The sequence below is a fragment of the Candoia aspera genome, chromosome 4 (assembly GCF_035149785.1).
Source record: "Candoia aspera isolate rCanAsp1 chromosome 4, rCanAsp1.hap2, whole genome shotgun sequence".
Lineage (NCBI taxonomy): Eukaryota > Metazoa > Chordata > Lepidosauria > Squamata > Boidae > Candoia > Candoia aspera.
In genome coordinates this window covers 103,666,819-103,684,119 of record NC_086156.1, presented here as the reverse complement: position 1 = coordinate 103,684,119, position 17,301 = coordinate 103,666,819, and the positions used below count along the sequence as shown (strand labels likewise).

Below are 17,301 nucleotides of genomic sequence, written 5' to 3'. Positions count from 1 at the left end.
GAGTTGACCACAGGAAATGTTTTATGACGTTTTGTATTACGTCATGTTTTATGATAATTTTTATGTCATAAAATGCTTTATACAATTTGCCAAATTCTATTCCTCCTTGTCTCAGAATTCTTGACACATCTTAGGATCAGATAAACTAAACTAAGCTAAAAAAAAATACTTTTCTCTAACAATCTGATTAAATTAAATTCTTCCAGTGTTAATGGAATCGATGAACGATTAGACGCTCAAGGGCCCTTTTCACTTCTTTGTTTCTAAGGCTATAAATCAAGGGGTTTAACATGGGAGTAATCATCCCATAGAGCATGCTCACTAACCTATCCTGATCTGGATGGTGGCTGGAGGAAGGCCTTATGTATGTGAAGATAGTGGCTCCATAGAAAAGACAGACCACTATTAAGTGGGAGGCGCAGGTAGAAAAAGCTTTACGCTTCCCCTCGGCAGAACGGATCTTCAGAATGGTGGCAATAATGTGAGTATAGGAAATCAAGGTGATTAGAAAAGCCCCCATGCCAAATACACCACCCACAATGAGGACAACCATCTCAGCCACATAGGTGGAAGCACAAGATAAGGCCAACACTGGTGGGATGTCACAGTAGTATTGGTTGATTCTATTGGAGTTGCAGTAAGGTAGGGTGAAAGTCAAGGTTGTGTGCAACAAGGAGTTGAGGAAGCCGGTGATCCATGTTCCTGCAGTCATCTGAAGACAACGCTTTTTGTTCATGATGACCGTGTATCGCAAAGGGTTGCATATGGCCACATAGCGGTCGTAGGCCATGACAGCCAAGAGGAAGACCTCAGTCCCAGCCAGGGCCACCAGGAAGTAGAGTTGTAACACACAGCCAGCAAAGGAAATGGAACTGCATTCTGTCAAGAGATTCTCCAGCATCTTGGGCACTGTTGCTGTGGGGCAGAAGATGTCTAGCAAGGAAAGATTACTGAGGAAGAAATACATGGGGTTGTGCAACTGAGAGTTGGCTCCTATGGCAAGGAGGATGGTGCCATTGGCCAGTAGTGTGACTAGATAGATAAGCAAAATGATGAAAAACAAGGAGAAGCGGATGGCTGGGAGGTCCGAAAGTCCCATTAGAACAAATTCTGTCACTTTGGTCCTGTTCTCTGTTCCCTTGCTCAGAGAGGAACACTCTCCCTGTAAGAGATTGAAAGAAAAAGAGATGTACCGTATAAGACATGTGAAAAAGTAGGAGTCAAAGACAACAGAAGGCCATATTTCCATCCCAAGAAATAATTCTTTGTAAATCATGCTACCTTTTATCTATTTGAGAGAAAAATAGGCTGATCCCCAGTCAGACCCTCCCCAGATGTTCCCAATATCCATAGTTGGCAATACTACCTGGATATTAGAAAGCAAAAAGTAGAATAAATGCAAAATGTAGTAATTTAAAGCATCAAACTTTCTTTCTTGCAAGGACAGAACAATAAGCAGCTCAGATTTAAAACATATTCAAACAAGAGATTAATCCCAAGTAGATATTTGTTGAAAGGGTCTGAATGAATAAAACCATCCTTGCTTGAATCTGACATCCTTCTTTCAGGAACAAAAGCCAATTTGATGTATAGGTTTCTGTATCAGTGGCTTTAAATCTATTTGCAATAAGAGAACTAAATACAACTGAAATTACATGTTAAAGTTGTTGAGGTTTTCCTACTAACGATTAAGACTGCTATTGTAGCTAATCATTTTGGCCGGGTGAAGAGGTTGTATTTGATTGACTCCTTTCACGTGCTTGATGCAAATCGCCCGGGGGGAGGATCCTGCCCAGACTTGTTTCTTACTTCCTTTTTTTTCCTCTCTGCCGGCATGTAGCAAGCCAGGAGAGCTAAGTCCTTTAAATATGTTTTGCTTTTGTTTTGCTTTCTGTAAATAAATTATTTTTATAGAAATGCCTGGTGTGTGTGACTTTTCTGATCTCTCCTGGGCTAAAGGCTTTCCCAGCATTCTGCCAACAGGTTATGTCCCCAGTAAACAGCCCAGTAAAACCCAGAGAGAAAAGAGAGATCAGCTCCACACCTCATGCACTATTTAAAGGCAGGTAGCAAAGACCTGTGAAGATTTTCTTTGGAGCCGCCTGGAGATTTTCCAGCAACTGCCGGTCTACAGGACAAAAAAGCCAGGTGAGGTGACTTGCAAAAGAAGGAAGAAGCCATGGCTACCTCCCAGCCCTCAGCGATGCCTCTGGAGTGCCTATCAGAGACCAACTATTTGAATTGGGCCCTGAAGATGGAGATGTATCTTCGCAGAGAGAATCTTTGGCTGCCAATTGGTGAGCAAACCCCCAAAATCCCAGTGCTGAATGGCTGAGACAGGATGAGCGGGCTAGAGCCACCATTATCTTGGGAGTTGAGGACAATCAGCTAGTCCACGTGCGAGGCATGCAGTCTGCAAAGCAACTTTGGGATGCTTTGAGAGACTTATATGTAAAGGCAACAGCAGGGAGTAAAGTTACTCTGACGAAAAAGCTGTACAGAGCCTACCTTGCAGAAGGAGATAGCCTTCCTGAACACCTGCATTATATTCAGCAGCTCTTTGTTGAGTTGCAGGAGAGAGGAATGGAATTTACACCTCTCACAAAATCCTATATCCTCCTGTCCTCACTGAATGAAACGTGGGACACGCTGATTTGTACCCTGGAGGCTATGCCTGAAGCAGACCTCACCCCATCGTATGTTACACAGCGCTTACTCGCTGAATGGGAGAAGAGAGAGGAAAGATCCCCCCCCCATCTCTTCTGGAAAGCTGCAATACCAGAAAATGAGGGAAAAGAAGGGAAAGGAACCTGAGGCCACAGCGCAGCGATGCTTCACCTGTGGTTCAGCTGGACATTTGCAAAGAGACTGTGCCTTGAGAGCCAAGAGTAGAAAGACAGAGAAGAAGAACACAAGGGCAACACAGAAGAAGGCTCTTCAGACAACCCAAATTGCACAGGTTGCCGAGAAGGGTAATTCTGATGTATGGGTGTTAGATTCTGGGGCCAGTTGTCATTTAAGTAATTGTAAAAGCTCTTTTGTGTCACTGTCTAAAACTGAAAGACAAAGTGGATCTTTGGCTGATGGATCTGTCACCAAAATTATGGGACAAGGTGACTTGTATTTATCCTGCTTAGGAGAAACTGTAAAAGGAGTGTTGTATGTGCCAAATTTACAATCAAACCTTTTATCTGTGGCACAATTGGCTGCAACAGGGTATATCATAACATTTAAGAAAAATGGTTGTGAGTTACGAAAAAATGGGAAATTGTGTGCTACTGGTATGTTAAAAGACTCCTTGTACATTGTGCAAAATGCAAGGAAGCCAAGCTGCAAGGCTGCTGTTGGCAAGTCACCATATCATAACCAATGTGTACACCTGATGCACAGGAGATTTGGTCATGCTAATTTCAAGTATATAGCACAAATGCCACAGCTGTGTGCTGACCTAAAAACCCTGTGATAAATACTTAGACTGTGTAGTTTGCAAAGAATGCAAAACACTAAAAGCTCCTGTGAGTAAGCACAGTGACAGAGTTACAACTAGACCTTGATTGGTCCTTTTGCTCCAAGTCTTGGACAAGCAAGGTAAGCAATGACCACTGAGGATTTCTCAAGATACACATTTATCTACATCTTAAAACAAAGATGAGGCATTTGAGAAATTTAAAAGTTTTGTGACATGGGCAAATGGAAAATTCCCGAGGCCTGTATCTGCACTCCAATGTGATAGAGGAGGAGAATACCTTTCTCACAAATTCAGAAGGTTCCTAGTGGAAAAGGGGATAGAACAAATTCTTTTTAACCCTTACACCCCTCAGCAAAATGATGTTGCTGAAAGAAAGGGCAGAACCTTGCAAAATGCGATGGAATGCATGTTAAAAGATTCACGATTATGTTTTAAGTACTGGGGAGAGGCCATATCTACTGCCACTTATGTACAGAACAGGTTGTATAACTCTGTGATTCAGGACACTCCATTCCATTTGTTTTATGGTGTGAAACCAAAGGTAAACCATCTTAGAGTGTTTGGTAGCATTGCTTGGGTTCACATTCCAAAACAGCAGAGAAGGAAAGGAGGCCCCACAACAAAGAAAGCCATCTTTGTTGGCTATGAACAAAGCCAAAGGAGCTACAGGTTCATAATGGGAGAGAAATTAATAATTAGCAAAAGCGCTTCTTTTGCTGAACAAAACTGGGGGAGATTAAATTCTAGCTCTCCAGTTGAACTGACCACCACAAGAGAACAGCAAGGACTTGCTGATGGTGATCTTTTGCCTGATGAGGACATTAAACCAGAAAAGCAAACCGAAGATCTGTCTGATGAGACAGATGCTTCTCAGGAAAGTGATAGGAGTCAAAATTTAAGCCCTGTATTACCTCGCAGATCTCAGAGGAGTAATAAAGGCGTTCCTCCATCACGTTTTCAGGCTGAAACAGTAAAGGCTTTTCACATATTCACAGAACCTGAGTCTTTAGAACAAGTGAATGCTTTACCACCAGAGATTGCACAAAATTGGCATTCTGCCATGCAACAGGAATTAGCATCCTTGAAAGAAAATAAAACATGGAAACTGGTAAATCTACCTCCCAATGAACGCTGTCTGGGTTGTAGGTGGGTTTTCAAACTGAAAAGGGATGCTGATGGCAAAATCCAAAAATATAAAGCAAGGTTGGTTGCAAAAGGGTTCAGTCAAAGGAAAGATTTAGACTTTGACAAGACTTTTGCACCAGTTACTAAAGGTGAATCAATTAGATTACTGTTAAAAGTTGCTGCACTAAAAGGAATGTCAGTTAACCACTATGACATTCAGACTGCATTTCTCTATGGTGATTTAGACCACAAATTATACATGCAGCAACCCCCTGGCTATGAAAAAGGGGAGAATCTAGTCTGTGAACTGCAGAAGTCAATCTATCGGTTAAAACAAGCTGCTAGATCCTGGAACCAAAAAGTAGATGAAAAACTGCAGAGTTTTGGTTTTGAAAAAGGAAAAGCAGATCCCTGTGTATATATGAAGGAGGACAAACAAGGCTGTATGTATCTGTGCATTTATGTTGATGATTTGCTGCTGTTCACATCAACAGAAAAACAAAGGCTTGATTTTGAAGCCTGCATGAAAAGCCTTGGAATTATAACAACCTAGGTTTGGAAAAACACAGGAAGAAGAATGGTAGCTTTCTGTTAAACCAAAGGGGAGATAATGGTAAAGTAATGTGAATGGAAGACATATAAAGTTGTCAGAGAAGATTGGTTTGCATCTTAATCTATAGTGTAAAAAGGGGAGTGTTGAGGTTTTCCTACTAACGATTAAGACTGCTATTGTAGCTAATCATTTTGGCCAGGTGAAGAGGTGGTATTTGATTGACTCCTTTCACGTGCTTGATGCAAATCGCCTGGGGGGAGGATCCTGCCCAGACTTGTTTCTTACTTCCTTTTTTTTCCTCTCTGCCGGCATGTAGCAAGCCAGGAGAGCTAAGTCCTTTAAATATGTTTTGCTTTTGTTTTGCTTTCTGTAAATAAATTATTTTTATAGAAATGCCTGGTGTGTGTGACTTTTCTGATCTCTCCTGGGCTAAAGGCTTTCCCAGCATTCTGCTAACAAAAGTAAAATTGGAAAGACTCCACTTTCGTGGGTTCTTTTGAGAAGTGGGCGTTGGACTCATTAATTCCATGTTTGGAAAAACAATGCCCTTTCATTTTGACATGCTTAATCCGGTGGGATTATGAGAAGTTCTTAATAAAAGGAATAAAACCCTGTATTAAAACCATCAGGCAACCCTGGAGTCTTATGCACCCTCATAATTCAGATGGCAACCTCTGATTTCTCCATCTCTCTTGGTCTATTAAATCCCATCCCAATCTGTTCTGATCATGATTGCAGGTCAGTTTGTTCCAAAATCAGTCAAATTTTCATTTGGGAGCAGTACATCATTCAGTAGAAAAATAAAGTTTTATTTATTGGAGGATTTTTTCAACCTGTTACCTTTTATCTATTATGAAATATTTATTTCAGTCTGAACCAGTTGCTCCCATCTATGTTTCAGAATAACCCAGCATTAATGCATTGACCTCCAACAACTGGCTTAAGTCTTTGCATCTTATTCCCGGACTCGCGGGGGAGGGGGAGTATTCCTGAAGACAGTTTTGCAGAGGAGTTTGCTGGCAGGAGCAGGGGATCTGAATGAATTGCCCAATAAGGCAGCATGAAAGCTTTGAGAAAATTCCCCCTTTCAAAACCTTTGGGACTTTCTGACTCAGAAAAAGAGACCAGATAAGGAAATGCATGGTAGACGTATAGAAAATCATGAATGGTGCGTGGACGGTGCAAAATATAGTGAATGGGGTTGAGTAATTCAGCTACATTAAAAAGGAATGTGGTGTCTGGAAAGGTAGAAGGACGTTGGTACCACATGATGGCCATCGAGCTGGTGGACTTGCAAAGAGGATTGGGCAAACACTTGGAGGAGAAGGCTCTCACAACCACTAAATGTGAGCATTCTCTGCTACCTTTCACAGTTGAGGAGTAGAGGTGAAAAGAGCTTCTCAGAGGCTTTTGGTTAATCAAAACCAAACCCTGCAGTAAATAGACCTTGGTCAATTTCCGTGGTGGTCTTCTTCTATTTTGAATTCTGACCAAGATATCTGTGTCTGCAAGCTTCTGTTTCAGAACCTTCCTTGAACCTCTTCTGTTCCATCTGTTCCTGCTGGGCTTGGTTGGTCCTGGCTGGGCAAAATCCTAGCTGCCACATTTCCTCCCTTCCTCCTTCTCACTCAGCCCTAGCCCTCACAATGGATCCATAAGGTCAATACCCCCCAGTACTCACTCTCAACGGCTGCTGCTTATCCATCTCCTTAGCCCTGAAAGCCGAGAATTCTGTGGAGTCCTTGGTGCTCTCTGAGCTTGGTTGCTTGCTTGCAGACTTTTCATTACCCAACTACTGTAGGCAACATCAGCAGTGCTAGTGGGGTTTGCTCCCTGTTTATGTACAGTGGCTTGCCCTGCCAGTGTTGTTGGGGGTGTGGTTTTCTCCTTGATAGTTCCTTGAGTAGGGTATTGTTTTCTGCTTGGTTGTTTGTCTGGGGTTGATCCCTGCTTATCTGGGTCTAGGCACTGGAGAGGAAGTGTTCTGGCCTTTAGCTTTTTTACTGTCTCTTTTGAATGGTGTGTAAAGCTGGTTTATCCCTATGTGTCTATTGATGGCTGATTTGTCTGAGTGCCAAGCTTCCAGGAATTCCCTAGCATTTTTGGACTTAGCTTGGGCTAGGATGCTCACAGTTTCCCAGTTGAAACTCTGGTTGCGTCTGTCCATGTGTTGGGAGGTTAAGGAGTTTTCACTGTGTCTTCTGGCTGCCAGTTGCTGTCCGTGGATGCGCTCTGCTAGTCTTCTGCCTGTCTGTCCTACCTAGTGGCTCTTACAGTCCTTACACTGTATGTTGTAGATGACTCCTGTTGTTTCTGAAGCCAGTTCAGCGGCCTGCTAGAATCACTGAAATGAAGCAGAGCTTATAACACAGCTTAGAAGCTGGCACAGAAAAAGAAAATTATCTTAGATAGCTTCAATGACCATGCCAGAGAAACGCAGGTTATTGCTCTTACACATTCAGCCCTCCCAAGCGTAAAGAATCACACGCTTAGACATATTAGGTTAAGAAGTAAAAAGAAGCTTACTGACTTTATTCTTTGTTGTTCCTGCTACATCCATCTTGGTGGAAAAGATGAAGTTCTTTTGTTCTTCTTTTCTTTCTAATTACATAGTTTGCCCTAAACTCTCAGCCCTACAGCTGCCAAGAGCTGTGTGGAAGAAAGGGGCAGCATCCCTCATCAAGGCCCAAGCACATGGCCCTGATGAAGAGAGCAGCATCCATGCTGCCTCTCCCCGGGTGGAGAAGGGGGAAAAGGAGAGAGAAAGACGGAGTGGCAACAAACAGCTTTCTCAGAGTTGCTTTTGTGGGGCAACTTAATTTACATGTTAATGAGGCATGCTGGGTTTGCCAAAACTTCCAACAGTTTCTTCTTGGGCTACTGGATCTTTTGGTTTGCTTAAGATGTTCTGGAGGGCTTTGGTTGGTTTGTGTGCTACGGTGATGCCGTGTGGTTGTAACAGAATCCTGTGTGCTCTGAAAACACACAAGGGGGAGAGTCATCCTTTCTGGCACCAGCCAAATTTCCTCCGTGAAGTCTGCAGTGCAGTGGGAATTACAGAGGCTGGGGAAATGGAGACGCTAAAGCTTTGTCAGCAACTGTGTTCTTTCCAGAGCAAATCTCAGCCAAAGAACTATTTCTCAGAGCAGCAGGAGAAGGTCCTGAGTTCAGAATGATATTCCCCCTCGTGCCGCTCTTCCTGACATGGCAAAGTGCTGCAACAGAGAAGAAAGCAGAGCAAATCATGCCAAAGTTTAATCAGGCACAGTTGGGGTTTATCAGCAGCTGGTTCATACCATGGGCTAAACTATGGTTTATAGTTTATCAGTCATGATGCTTATAAGCCATGGAGGGCCCGATCAATTCCAGATCAAGATGAGGCCTTCTTTCGGTTTCCGATGGCCTCATCACTTTGCCGTTGAAGATTTGCTATGAAACAGGATTTGGAGTGGAAAAATGAAGCAAAACCCCGATATAAATTGGGGGTGTACAGCCAGTTTGGGGAAACAACAGCTTTTTCCTACAGACTAAAAGCAGGGTTAAGCGTTCTGTTTTTGTTTTGTTTTGTTACTGAACAGGGGCATCTGCAGGGTTGGTTAAAAAGGCAAGATGCAGCCATAACCACATGCTCTCGGCCCCTTTCTAACATCATGGGCACATAAAAGGGAGGCAGGGCTTTGTGCAGCCAGATCTTGACATTTTTTGCCCACTCCCCCATGAATGGAGTCTCTGCTATTGAACTATTTTAGTGAATAGGAGTGAGGTGTTGCGTTCACATAGGGCCCCAAGTGCTTCTCCCGAATCCCTTTTGAAGGAGGAAGAGCCTTTTTAAACAGAATGTTTTCCATTTCACCTACATAAATTAAGCTTGCACCAAGAGTTCTCTAGGGTATTAACTCTGCAATTGCTGTTTGTTTTTTCCCAGTTGAAATAGTAGAGCAATAATGCACCCAAATTCCACCACTATTTTGCATTTTGTACTCTGAAGACTATTTTTGTTTGCTTTGTTACTGTTATTTTGTCTACTTTATTGTATAAACTGTGGTGGACTGGAGAAGGTGCTGGACCAGGAGTGGCGGGGTCCATGTTCTAGTCCTACCTCAACCATGGAAGCTTCCTGGGTGACTGGGCCGGTCCATTTCTCTCGGTCCCAGGGGTGAGTAGTTCAGTGGTGAAGGTGCTGGACCAGGAGTGGCGGGGTCCATGTTCTAGTCCTACCTCAACCACGGAAGCTTCCTGGGTGACTGGGCCGGTCCATTTCTCTCGGTCCCAGAGGTGAGTAGTTCAGTGGTGAAGGTGCTGGACCAGGAGTGGCGGGGTCCATGTTCTAGTGCTACCTCAACCACGGAAGCTTCCTGGGTGACTGGGCCGGTCCATTTCTCTCGGTCCCAGAGGTGAGTAGTTCAGTGGTGAAGGTGCTGGACCAGGAGTGGCGGGGTCCATGTTCTAGTCCTACCTCAACCACGGAAGCTTCCTGGGTGACTGGGCCGGTCCATTTCTCTCGGTCCCAGAGGTGAGTAGTTCAGTGGTGAAGGTGCTGGACCAGGAGTGGCGGGGTCCATGTTCTAGTCCTACCTCAACCACGGAAGCTTCCTGGGTGACTGGGCCGGTCCATTTCTCTCGGTCCCAGAGGTGAGTAGTTCAGTGGTGAAGGTGCTGGACCAGGAGTGGCGGGGTCCATGTTCTAGTCCTACCTCAACCACGGAAGCTTCCTGGGTGACTGGGCCGGTCCATTTCTCTCGGTCCCAGAGGTGAGTAGTTCAGTGGTGAAGGTGCTGGACCAGGAGTCGCGAGGTCCATGTTCTAGTCCTACCTCAACCACGGAAGCTTCCTGGGTGACTGGGCCGGTCCATTTCTCTCGGTCCCAGAGGTGAGTAGTTCAGTGGTGAAGGTGCTGGACCAGGAGTGGCGGGGTCCATGTTCTAGTGCTACCTCAACCACGGAAGCTTCCTGGGTGACTGGGCCGGTCCATTTCTCTCGGTCCCAGAGGTGAGTAGTTCAGTGGTGAAGGTGCTGGACCAGGAGTGGCGGGGTCCATGTTCTAGTCCTACCTCAACCACGGAAGCTTCCTGGGTGACTGGGCCGGTCCATTTCTCTCGGTCCCAGAGGTGAGTAGTTCAGTGGTGAAGGTGCTGGACCAGGAGTGGCGGGGTCCATGTTCTAGTCCTACCTCAACCACGGAAGCTTCCTGGGTGACTGGGCCGGTCCATTTCTCTCGGTCCCAGAGGTGAGTAGTTCAGTGGTGAAGGTGCTGGACCAGGAGTGGCGGGGTCCATGTTCTAGTCCTACCTCAACCACGGAAGCTTCCTGGGTGACTGGGCCGGTCCATTTCTCTCGGTCCCAGAGGTGAGTAGTTCAGTGGTGAAGGTGCTGGACCAGGAGTGGCGGGGTCCATGTTCTAGTCCTACCTCAACCACGGAAGCTTCCTGGGTGACTGGGCCGGTCCATTTCTCTCGGTCCCAGAGGTGAGTAGTTCAGTGGTGAAGGTGCTGGACCAGGAGTGGCGGGGTCCACGTTCTAGTCCTACCTCAACCACGGAAGCTTCCTGGGTGACTGGGCCGGTCCATTTCTCTCGGTCCCAGAGGTGAGTAGTTCAGTGGTGAAGGTGCTGGACCAGGAGTGGCGGGGTCCACGTTCTAGTCCTACCTCAACCACGGAAGCTTCCTGGGTGACTGGGCCGGTCCATTTCTCTCGGTCCCAGAGGTGAGTAGTTCAGTGGCGAAGGTGCTGGACCAGGAGCAGGGAGTCCACCCTCAACCACAGAAGCTCTGTGGGGACTTTGGGCCAGTCCATCTTTCTCTCAACTTAACCTTTCTTCCAGGGTTGCTGTTGTTGGAGAAAAATGGGAGCCCTACAGATCCCATCTTTAGCTCCTCTATGTAGGATGGGCTATCCCAGATCCAACAAATAAATAATGTATTGTACATGCCAGCACAACTGTCAATAAACTCAATTCACTTTGTTTATTTGCTTTTCAATTTCTACATTCAACTCCCCGATTCTTTATTTGCAGTAGATGCTTCAGCAGCACTTTGGAATCGGTTCTGGATATAGCAACTGCCTCTGGTCCCACGGCTGCTGTTCTATTTTATTTTAGACTTTTAATTACATGGTGCCAGGCTGGTAAGAGACTTTCAAAGACTATGTTGCATCATTTTCAAAGTGTGCACAGCCCTGATATTAAACTATATGAACCGGGAAGTTTCAAAAAAAGGGACATATAGTAAAAGAAACCACAATGTTTTGGTTTTTTTCTCACATTCCCTTATTTTTATACATATACATCTAATTTACAGAGTTACATGAGCGAAAACAAGAGATGGGGCTATTCCCCCAAATGGCTGATCATATTAATTTTGATATGGAGGGAGGAAAGGATGAATGAAGGTCACATGGAAGAATGCAATGAGCAGAACCAAGGGCAATGATCCTGCATTAAGGATTGAAAGCCAGAAGGAGCCTGGCAGCACCTTTTCTGACTAGCAGATTTTATCAAAAGGTCAAAGCTTCTGTGAAATGCAGCTGACTTCATCAGATGCATCATCATCTTCGGCCTTTTAGTAAAACTTTCTAATTTGAAAAGGCACCACCCGACTCCTCCTGATTTTCTGCCACCATGGATGAACACAGTTCTTCTCCTTCAGGGACTCGCTTGGCCGGAAGAGTAAAGAGTTTATCACAGGAAGAGCTACTCCTGAGAGGAGGCAGGTGGATAGGTGAGGACTATAGAAATCAAACAAACAAACAAACTTGCTACAGTATGTTTTGTGCATTTGTTGAAATGCCTTCCAACAACAGTGATTTGGCTCCATTGTTAGTAACTTTTACTAATGGTAGAGTCCCTCTCACCCCATCCCCACCACCAAGCTCAGCTCCTGGTAGCTACAGGAACACACCCCTATCATTTTCTTGACAACAACACAGAAGTGTTTTGTCACTCTTTTTAGACTTTTTTTCACTTTCCCAGTCCATCTTATAGCCCAGCGATTTCCTAGTGGTCTCCCATCCAAGTACTAACCAGACCTGGCCCCATAGATTTACAAAATCAGTTCCCGTAGCCTAGGTGCTGCCTCCTGCTGTGCCCATTCACTTTTAGCCAGTTGGTAAAAACTCTACACTCCTCAACCAAACTTTCACACCACAACGTCATTCCCCGATTTCAGGAAGGTCCCTTGTTTTATTGTAATTTCTGCATTTAGTATTCAAACGTTTTTAGTATTTAGGCTAAAGTACCTTGAACAATGACAGAGTAGCAGGACAAGTCAAAATACATTAATTAGGTGCTGCTTTTCCTTGAATCAGAATTAGGGTTGCGTTGGGTATCCATGCAGTAGCAATTCCAAGGATGACTAAATTACATATCACAGAACGTAAAACAAAGCTTGCTGAACCCACCATTCCACCTAGAGCTATTTAGGAATTAACACCCTCTTCAAAGCTCCTTTCACTTCCTTGTTCCTAAGGCTATAGGTCAAGGGATTCAACATGGGGGTAATCACCCCGTAGAGCGTGCCCACCAGCCTGTCCTGGTCTGGATGGCGGCTGAGGAAGGCCTGGCGTAAGTGAAGATCGTCGTCCCATGAAAAAGACAGACCACTATTAGATGAGAGGCACAAGTGGAGAAGGCTTTGCGCTTCCCTTCAGCAGGACGGATCCTCAGAATCGAGGAGATAATATGAACGTAAGAGATCAGAGTGACCAGAAATGCCCCCACTCCAAAAATTCCCCCAAGGACAACCATCTCGGCTGCATAGGCAGAAGCACACGATAAAGCCAACACTGGTGGGATGTCACAATGATATTGGTTGACTTTATTCAGTTTGCAGTAAGGATGTGTGAAGGTCATCACAGTGTGCAACAAGAAGTTGAGGAAGCCGGTGATCCACGTGCCTGAAGCCATCTGCAGGCAAAGCTGGTCCTCCCAGAGAGATGCACTGGGGAGTTTTTTTCTGCATTTCTTTTCTCTACAGTCCCCAGCCAGATCCAAACCCTTTTCAAACTCAGACATTCTTTTGGATGTTTTCTTTCCCCAGGCCAAATTTGGTTCCATTCTGTTTTTGGAAAGTTAGTCTGCTGACTGACAGACCCTTGATCCTCCTTTACTAATATCTTTCCCGCGTTCCATTGAGTTGGAAAGAATAAAAATGATGAATGGCAGCAACTCAGTGCTTGTGGGGGAATTGTGTCCATCTTTCTGAGGAAATAAGCGGTGGAAATAGAAACATCCTGCAGGAAGAGGAGGTAGGATTATGTCTCCTTTTGTGGCCATTTTGTGACAGTCCCCACAACTTTCTAAACGTTCCCATTAGCCCAAAGGTTTGGGGAGATCTGTATACAGACGTAATGTGAGTTATTTGGTTTCAGATTGGCTTAGTGTATGACTCTATCTGTAATAGTTTCTAAACATGCTTTACAATTTTAAGTGCTGTGTGAATAATTATGGTGCATTAATTAAGCACAATTTAACAAAACATGGCTCAGTGCCATGTGTCCACTCTGTTTACATATAAAAGTTTTACAGCTAATGAACTCCAAGGGCTAAAGAACAATGAGGAAAGAAAACAAAGGTAAATGATGCAAGTTCTGTTTATCTTGGTGAACAAATCTCAGCAGGCATTATTAAGTATAATGAAATTAATGACAAGATCCTCATTTCCTCTGACATTGGAGAGTTTCCTGTAAGAGACTCAGAAGTGTAACAAGGTGAATAATGGTATCTCCTGAGCCCCAATGGCTCAAAGTCATAGATCTTCTCTTGGGCTCCATCAGAGAGAAGGAAGTGGTGTTCCTCCTCTATAGTCCCACCCGTACTGAAGTAGTACCTCCATGGCGAGGACTGGACTGCTCTTTGAGTACACCTTGGCCCGACTTGGGGGGTGGGCAACCCAAGGTCCTCGGGGTGCACGACTCCCCTCTGTTGCAACCCTTGGAGACCACACTGCCACATTTTGGCAGGAAAGCACCAAGCCCAAAAGTTTGGGGACATCTGTATTCAGACGTAATGTGAGTTATTTGGTTTCAGATTGGCTTAGCGTATGATTCTATCTGTAATAGCACCAGGAAACCATTGCCATTTTCCACCATTTTTCAAAGGAAAGCTGTATTCAAAAGAAGTGTAACCCGATTGTTTGGCTGAGCATTCCAGATGAAAAACCTCACTCCCCTTCCAAAACAGAATAAAAGTGGTCATGGGAGGCAGGTCAGACACACACGCACACACACATCCAGCGCACCCACTTGGTAGGTCATTTAAGAAGAACGAACAAACAGCTGCCAAAATATTGCTTGCCTGTCCCTGACATGACTGGATGGTCAACCTGCACAACTCGGAAGAGGTTCAGACCATTATTGCTTCAGGATGATCTGAATTAACAAGCAAAACTAAGTATCCCATTGACAAAGCGTCCACTTCAAGGGCAATTAAGCCAGTTGAAAGGAGATTTTCATTCATTCATTCATTCATTCATTCATTCATGCCCCCATGTAGTCTCTTCAGTTGGAGACCACAAAGCCCATCCGAAACCTGACACTAAATTGTAATCTTTTTATGTGACAGAAAGGAGAAATTACTAAATACATAGGAAGTCATTGCATTAGCTGTATGACATTACCTAAATGTCAAATCAATTTAAACCTCGGACCATGGCCTCTGGCAGATCATCCAAAGGCCAGGAACAGCCCTCAGCTCAAAAAAGGGACCCATCCATGAGTATTGGTAGATAGGTGGGTGATGAATGTGTTGACCGAATATATCTGGAACATCTACAGCCTTAGACCATTTTTTCCAGCTGGCCCTCCATAACTGGGATTATGCTGGGTGGTTACATCTTTCCCAGCTCCTTCACCTCCAAGCAAAATAACAGGGGGTGAACTACAAATCTTGAGTTATGTATTGGCTGATCTGGTTAAAGACAAAAATGTAACAGAGGACTGAGGGCTACACTCCTCCTAAATTTTGTAGGAAAACTGACAGCATGAGAATGAGGAAGTTTCTTTAAAATGAAGGATTGTAGGAGAAATTTCCCAGACATAGCTTTAAACCAGAAACCAGGACACAATGACATTGATGCACAAATTGGTTTATTGACAGCACTGGGGCAAAGACAGACATTAAGAGAGGATGGTTACAGTCCCCTTTCTGGACTTACAGAAATGAGAGTGACTGGGCACAACAACAAGCTTTTTGACTGGTAGAGCACATCATCTATCCAGTGAGGTCAAGGAGGCAGTTACAAAATAATGGGCAGGATTACCCAGACAGTGGGGGTTTTGAAAGAACACAAAGGCAGCATTCCAGGAACTGAGTTGATTTCTAGTGGGTTACTTGATCTCAGACTGTCCTTGTTTCCCAGGATATACTGTTCACCTCCTAGTATCTTTCCTCAGCCAATCAGCATTCCTTGGACTTCTAAACAGTTTGATGGCTGAGCTGAGAGTTTAGTTTCCCAGGAAAGTGTATTGGGGCACCAGGCAATTTAGTGGCCTAAAGAGCCACTGTATAGCTGAGTTAGCACTTTTCCCCCCCAAAAAGACGTTTTGGGGTCAGGGGATGTTTGGCTTGATCTGCAGCATTCTATGTCAGGATGCAATGCAACACCCAGTGTGATACACAAGGATTCTTTTAATTTTAGAAAGGTTCTTCTAATTTAAAAAATGCCTTATAGCAATCAGGGTTGAAAGTGTAGGTTGAGCAGATGAGGATCCAGTATCTATGCGCCCCTAAATAATGAAGACTCCCTCAAATCAACCTGAGCTCCTGATGATCACACACTTTAACGGATTTATACCCCACCGTTCTATCTATTTGACAGTCAAAGCAACTTACAGCTTTAAAGAAAATACACAACACTAATTGCCACATTAATACTGTTACAGTCCAGACTAAAACTAAGCATTAAAACAAATAGATGAAGTTTTCTTGGCTGTGAAACAGGAGTGGTGTGTCCCTGCTTTCTTTCAGGATTTCTTTTTTTTTTTTGGCTTCCCACTCCAGCCTACAGCCGAGACTTCCCAATGCTTCTCCATCCATAAGCTGATGGCTGATCCTTTAACTAGGTGGTGCCACCTGCCGGGGATACTTCCCTCCAGTGTTTCTGTAGACCACAATGTTTATACTACCATCTCCATTTGAACAAAGCTAAGAGAAAGAGTATGTGCATGGGGGTGCCTACAAGACCTTTCAAGAGTGCAAACTTAATATTCACTTCCATTCTGCAGAACAAGGGAAAAGACCTATGGAAGAAGAGGAAGAGGAAGAGGAAGAACCAAAGTACTTTCTTTCAGTCATTGACCAGCTTTACATAACCGAAAACATAGAAATAAAATGAGATACCAGCTAAAATAAGAGAAACAAAATGGAAGACAAAAGGTAAACTGAACACATGCAGCACAGGTGAAAGTCTCTCATTTCAGCTAAACTACGTTGAATCCTGAGGAGGACAAAGGAACATCCAGTTACTCTAAAATGCATCCTGTCTATTGGACAACAAATAAGCAGATGAAATGTTCACAAAAATCTACAATTTAGCCTAACGGGGCACTAAAGAGAGAGGATCATGCATTTTAACAAGGAATAATTGTCAACAGAAGTGGGATTATTCCAGGGTTGTGCTATTTCACAATCGATTTCAGAACAGGGATACAGAACTCAGGGCCTCCAGATAGTCTGCAACTCCTTCCTCACGATCTCACAGGGCTGGCCAATGGGCTACTAAGTGTAATTCAGAAACCTCTCAAGGATCACAGGTTCCCTATGCCTGTTTTAGACCCATGGGCTGGTGTTCATTGGCTGCTTTGCGACTGATTGACATCTGTGCAGATGTTAGCTCAACCACTCCGACAATTTACAGAAATGGGTTTCAAACAGCCATCCTTAAAAATTGCCTGGAACAACTCATACAAGGTTACTAACAGCAGATTAAATCCTTCTCTCAGAGGGCCAGTCTGGGCCTTTGTTCCTTTTTTGCCCACCACTAGGGCTAAAATCTCGTGTCCAAAAAGCTTTTGCCCACTACGGACACGATCGATTGGTGTGATAGCCTCGTTGTGATTATGGCGTGAGTACATACATTTGCAGAGGTAGCTCTCAGCCATTGATCAACAACCCTAAAACCCCAACCCCAACCCTAACTCCTGCTGGTTGGGGTGGGGAGTG

The 17,301-nt window shown here is 44.4% G+C and overlaps 1 protein-coding gene across 1 annotated transcript; it reads right to left on the bottom strand.

Annotated features, from left to right (window-relative positions):
• Positions 1–208: 208 nt before the first annotated feature.
• Positions 209–6,852, bottom strand: LOC134496792 (olfactory receptor 5V1-like). The gene is made up of 2 exons (XM_063302503.1): positions 6,829–6,852; positions 209–1,162 (listed from the first exon to the last, which is right to left on the bottom strand). The coding sequence occupies exons 1-2, from the start codon at positions 6,850–6,852 to the stop codon at positions 209–211; spliced, it is 978 nt and encodes a 325-aa protein (XP_063158573.1).
• Positions 6,853–17,301: the final 10,449 nt, after the last annotated feature.